The sequence below is a fragment of the Vigna umbellata genome, chromosome 3 (genome assembly GCF_029865625.1).
Source record: "Vigna umbellata cultivar VRB3 chromosome 3, Vumbellata_1.0, whole genome shotgun sequence".
NCBI classification, from domain to species: domain Eukaryota; kingdom Viridiplantae; phylum Streptophyta; class Magnoliopsida; order Fabales; family Fabaceae; genus Vigna; species Vigna umbellata.
This window is the reverse complement of record NC_142167.1, coordinates 43,147,206-43,153,280: the sequence shown is the minus strand read 5'-3', so window position 1 is coordinate 43,153,280 and position 6,075 is coordinate 43,147,206. Positions and strand designations below refer to the sequence as shown.

At 32.5% G+C, this 6,075-nt stretch overlaps 1 protein-coding gene across 1 annotated transcript; it reads left to right on the top strand.

Moving 5' to 3' along the window:
• Window positions 1-1,544: 1,544 nt before the first annotated feature.
• Window positions 1,545-5,900, top strand: NUDT16 (nudix hydrolase homolog 16). The gene is made up of 4 exons (XM_047313298.2): window positions 1,545-1,916; window positions 3,416-3,524; window positions 4,376-4,459; window positions 5,415-5,900. Exons 1-4 carry the CDS (start codon window positions 1,846-1,848, stop codon window positions 5,667-5,669), a joined length of 519 nt encoding a protein of 172 aa, XP_047169254.1. The 5' UTR covers window positions 1,545-1,845; the 3' UTR covers window positions 5,670-5,900.
• The last annotated feature ends 175 nt before the right edge of the window (window positions 5,901-6,075 follow it).

Sequence of the window (6,075 nt, the reverse complement as noted above, 5' to 3'; positions counted from 1 at the left end):
TTTTTGACAATTTTTTTTCTAACTTTGTTCTGAAAACAAATTATTTTAAAGTTGAATAAAATAGTTTTTTTTCAACCAAATATATGAGACCATATTTAGATTATCTAGCTGCTTTGTTAATTAATTTTTACCATTTTTTACATTTTAATAATTATTTTTTATTTTTTTCATTTTATAAATATTTTTACAATTAAATATAACATTAACAATTATCATTTTATATTACTTTAATAACTAGAGGCATTTTGATAATCTTTAATTACTATCAATTAAACAATTTTTTTTATCTGTCACATCAATCAAATCCTACACTAATTCTGATAAACTTTACTTCTAAATTCATCCTCAATTACCTCCAAATTCACTAAAACAAACAACAAAAAATTTACCCTCAGATTCATTCAATCACTCTCTCCCAAATCATCTCCTCCAAATACCCTCCATTGAACCAAACATTAGTATTTAGATTGTGCCTTTATTCAATTTCAAAACTATCCTCTACATCTATTACTAGAGTGGTTAATTCAACATTAATAAGCCAATTTGACTTTTATTTAACAGAAGTTTAGTATATTTTTGTAAATATAAATATATGGTATTATTATAATTTAAATCATTATCGATTAAATTATTATTATGAGTTATAATAAAATAATTTAACATGAAAATATAATAATTATTTTAATTTATTTAATTAAAAATATTTATATAATTAAATATGCTTTAAATATTAATTTATAAGTTATATAAACAAATTTTAAAAATAAAGTTAATTTTTTTTTTTAAAAAAATGATAGTCCAGTTTACGAGTCTATCCGGCAAAAGAGTCCAAACTGACCATTTTACAATCTCTAATTTTTTAAAAAAAAAACTAAGAAAATCTAATATATAAATAAACTAACATTTTAAGCATAGAAATATTTTATTTTGTTATGGTCAGTTTTTCATATTATGATATTCGTTTCGGAAATAAAAACATTTTTCACTTATTCTTCACACCATAATAAATAATATCTTGTATTTATTCATCAAGTGTTATATGATTGAAATTATGGTGATATCTTTTATAAATGCTTCTAACTATATGATTAAAAAAAATCTTATTTGACCGTCGCAATTTGTACTATACAAACTCAATTGTCAATTATTTTAATTAAAATAAAAGTATCATTTTGTTCAAAAATCCCATACATATTATTCCATGGTTCCACCAAGATTTTCATTTTTTTTCTTTTTTAATTTAAAAAAAATAAAAGGACAGAAAAGACGACCCTACAAAATCCTCTCACACTAATGCCAAAAACAAACATCCTTCTCCATCCGCTGACTTCTTCAACTTCATCCCAATCTGATGCCTCGCGGACTACACCCCACCGCAACACTCACCCAATCATGTTCAGCCCATCTGCTTTCTCAAACGATAAATGTCCACGTGTCGTTATTTTATTGAGAAAACAAATGGTCCCCGCAGCAGGGATACGCTGACACTGGCTACAAAAATAGGCCCCACATGTTGACCACGCTCCACGTGACTTTGACCCTCTGTATTGATCCGTTCGAAGCGCTTTTCGTTTCGTTTCGTTTCCGTTTTCTTCATTTGTATCAATTCATTTGCTTTTAGTTTTCATTTCCGTTTTCACTTTCTTTTTCGGATGCGTTTTTCACTCTCTCTTTCTCTCTCTCCCTCCGAAAACCAAACCCTAAGATTAGAAGAACAATAAGAGGCACGAACGATGCTTGGCGAATAGATCGTGATCTGGTGCGGGCGCGATCAGAGAAGAAACGGTGCGTTCTCATTGCAATGGCGAAGGAATTGTTCGGTAATTGATTGGGGGGATCGCTATTATGTCTGAATTGGTGGCGCGTACGGGGCGGCATCAGCAGCGCTACGAGAACGGTTATCGGCTTGTTGCTGGGTAAAACGACGCCGTTTCGTGTTCTTCCCCTTTGCATCGTCTTCTTGTTTCGTTTCGTTGAAAAAATTGTTGATGAAAAAATAAAAAATAAATGTCGTTTTCGAACGGACGCGCAAAAAGATTCTTATGTTTTTTTTTTTGTTTTGTTTGAGAAATTGCGATGGTGACCGGATGATCGTGATGCTCTGATGTTAATTTGTTTTTGTTAACACTGTTTTTGTTTATGTTTACTTTTTCTTTTGGATAGATTTTTATAATTATTTGTCTTTATTGATGTTGATATTCATGCATGTGGTTATTGCGCCATTTTTTGGGCATAACGTGGTTTTATTTGTGTATATTTATACATAAGTAACATTGTATGGTGAGTTGATCTTGATCACTTAAATTACGATCGCAGTTATGTGAAGTTTTTTCATATTGCAGCGAATTGCACACTTTGGCTACAATTGTTTTTCGAAAACCTTTTGACCGTTTTTAAAACCTGTTTTTTATTGATCATTCATGTGAGATATAGTAGAAAGAAAGTGGGTTTTAGTATAAAAAGAAATAATTTGTAATGACGGTGTTTTCTGTAATAGTGTTAAACTAATGGGAATATGGAAGATCTTTTATTAGATTGAGTCATGGGTCTTTTTATTCCGTTTTGGTCTGGATTGGCGTGTTTTTGTAGCAAAATACATTGATTTTGAAGGGATTGGTTATGAAGCACGTGGATTTAAAGACAGAAGTCTAGTTTTGCAACAGGGGATACCGAACTAATTTAAAAAAATAAACAAGCTTTATTTTCGTGCTTTGACTTCATGGGCCTGTCGTAGTACGCCAAAATTGTTTGGTAATTGTAGCTTGACTTTTGAGATACTTTTTAACTTTCTGAATTTGATACAATTAAACTTTGGTTTTCATAATGGTTTATTTTGTGCATTTTTTGGTGATTGCTTGCAAAAGTTAAGTTGAATATGGAGATAATGATAAATCATGAATCTCATGCATACTGAATTTTGCACATTAGAGATGCATGGAATCCTGGAAATTTGATAGGATGTAATGACGTTAATTTTTTGTTAACATTGAATGTTTATATTTTCCTTAGCAATTTAGTACTTTTTTAGTTTCGGCTGACAAAATCATTTTTCTGTTTGATTGAAATTTTTAATCTTGTCTCTTTCACATGAATGTTCTGGGTTTCAAGATTGCTTCTTGTTTGGTATCATGCAGGCTATCAGGTTGACTAATCCAAATAACTCATTGTAAAATAATTTAAAATTTTTAATGCAATCTGATAATGTAGTAGTAACAATATGAATTTGGTCTTCGTAAGCTTAATGTGGGAAAAATGTTGAAGATATCTGTTGACTAATAATTAGCCTTTTAATTGAGCAGCTTTGGTTACAGCAACGGACGATTTTGGACTAGGAATTGCTTTGTTTTTTATTCAATGTTCATGTGTTATAAAATATATATATATATATATATTGAAGATTCTCATTGGGTTGCAGGTGTGTTCCATTTAGATATAAAAGTTCTAATGGTGACTCCAGTTCCGAGAAGATTGTTCAAGTGCTTATGATTAATTCACCAAGTGGACCTGGGCTTTTATTTCCAAAGGTATATTGTTTTGATCAGGTCGATTAGTGTCTGCTACTAATCTCTTTTTCGGAATTGACTGATCGTAGGAGATTAAGGATTTTGGGGATTCTTTAAGATAAGGTTACAAAGTTTTGACAAAATGCATTATCTTCTGGCCTACATTTACTCTGGAGCTTTCCTCTGAAAAGATTTGTGTATAGAAAATATCGACATATGTATTAAAAAGCCATAATTTGAATTAGAGATTTGAATTTAATGTTATTATATGCATGATTGTTATGCAGATTATATATAGTCCAATTACAGTTCAGATTCCATAGAAGCTATATTCTAATACATACGTTTAATGGGGACATTTTTTTATCTCAGTGGGTCAGGTTCTGTTCCAATTTTTATGCACATTGTTCATTGTTGAATAAAATAATTTAAATAAATTTTTATCTGTTTTGGACGAGATGGTAAAATCACAAGGATTCCATTCTCAATATTGTATGAGAAATTGTTTCTCTATATTTCTCTATATTTCTCTGGATCTAAGTAATACAAAAAGTTAGGTACCATTTATTGAAGATACGACGGCTATTTTTCAGTCCCCTCTGTAAATTAGACCTATTGAAAAATTCTTATATATTCTGAACATGTTGATGAGACAACTTCTTCTAAATTGCAATATATGATAAATATATATTTAACTGTTTCTCAATAAATTGACTGCAAGTTAGCCGTCTGTTTAAAATGATTGCCGCTACTTAGTTTTGAATTGTTGTGTAACATAATCTGGTTGAGATCATTAATGCATTGCTTTCTGAAAGAGCACTTCATGGACATCTAGTTTCTGATTATTATGATATCCTTTTTTCCATTAAAAGGGAGGTTGGGAGAATGACGAAACTGTTGAGGAGGCAGCTGCAAGGGAAGCTGTAGAAGAAGCAGGAGTTCGAGGAGACCTAATGGTGAAAAACTTATCTACTGTTGAATATATATTTTTGAGCTTCTGTACAGTTACTGGGCTTATACAATATCTTAAAAAGACAGCTTCATCTGTATGCTTTAATGGTTTAATAGTGGGCATCTAGGATCACATAGTTTGATAAGGCCTTCTTGTTGTTTATGGTGGGACTCTAGGAAGCTTGTGTGTAAATCATATCATTTTGTGATGATTATGTTGCTATGAGTTGGAGTCTTGGTCACTGCTGTTAATATCAATGAAGGTTTTCTCTAAGTATAGTATGTTTGGACTTTTGCATCTGAGTGAGAACGGATGAGGCCAAACTATCATTTAAATTTGGATGAATGACTCTAAAATATGTTTAGATCAATTGCAATGTATGGACTTGAGTCCACTTGGAAGTGTGTGATGATGTGAGGTTTATAAGGCCCTGGGCTCTCCAATTACGATACCCAAGTTTTGTGGTGTGGTTCTCCCAAGGTTCCTATCAATGCTTTTAGAGTTGTCCTCCGTGTATCAAAGTGGTTTGGGTAGTGATATTGGCGTTGTTGTGTTCACCCAGGACTAGTGAAAGGGTCAATGTGGTGGGTGTAGGATTTAATTGCAAGGTTGGGGACTTGAGTGCCTCACCCTGGTCGGGGCCTTGGGCTCTCCACTACATTAGTTAGCTTTTGTGGTGTTTCTCCCAGGGTTCTTATCGTATTAGCATTTAATTTATGTATGGCTTAGAATTTAGTTGAAGTAGGTGATATTACATGGTTTTTTGGTTTCATGTATTTTTGTTTTGGTGTGCTGCTGATCCCGTAATTATCTTATTGTTGGCCCCTGATATTCGTAATTGGTTTTAATATTTTAACGGCAAACAATGCTGATTAATATTTATACAGTGGCTTGTGATCTTGTCATTTGGATGTATGTTGCAAAGCGATTGTTGATGCCGATGTTTATTTGAATGTCAGGATTTTCTTGGATATTATGAGTTTAGGAGTAAGACCCATCAAGATGAGTTTAGTCCAGAAGGTTTATGTAGAGCAGCAATGTTTGCCTTGTTTGTGAAGGAGGAACTGGAGTTTTGGCCTGAGCAAAGCACCAGAAATCGGAGTTGGCTAGATGTATCGGAGGCACTTGAAACCCTCCGCCATGCATGGATGAGGGATGCCCTGGAAGGCTTCTGTAAATGGCACGAGGATAAGTTGAATGAAACGACAGGATGAGATGAATTCGCTTATACGGCATTTGATGGATTGCATCATTGTGATAATAACATTTTCTCTTGGGGGTATCATTACTTTAGGACAGATAACTCTAAATCAGAATCGCATAGCTATAATTTCGGGTATGTGGATTGATCTCTGATTCTTTTATTTCAGAGATTCATAAAATTGGATTTTAGTTGATACTTGAGATGATTGTTCGCCTTGATTTGATTCTTTTACCTTTGCTCATATGGTTAGCCTCCACATCCTTTCTTCCCTAATATTGTTAACAACGAATATAATCTCTAGGTTTATGCACTTTTTTTCAAGCACCATTCTCAGGAAATTCATATAACATCGTAGTTAGTTTCATCCTCTATTTAGTGATGCATCTAAAATCTACTAGATTAGAATCACGATGAAT

What these genes read in the sequence shown, in the direction of transcription:
- NUDT16 (XM_047313298.2), top strand. Translation starts at nt 1,846, where the DNA reads ATGTCTGAATTGGTGGCGCGTACGGGGCGGCATCAGCAGCGCTACGAG. An exon ending in GGTTATCGGCTTGTTGCTGG is followed by an intron (nt 1,917 to 3,415) that starts GTAAAACGACGC and finishes ATTGGGTTGCAG; the next exon opens with GTGTGTTCCATTTAGATATA. An exon ending in CTGGGCTTTTATTTCCAAAG is followed by an intron (nt 3,525 to 4,375) that starts GTATATTGTTTT and finishes TTCCATTAAAAG; the next exon opens with GGAGGTTGGGAGAATGACGA.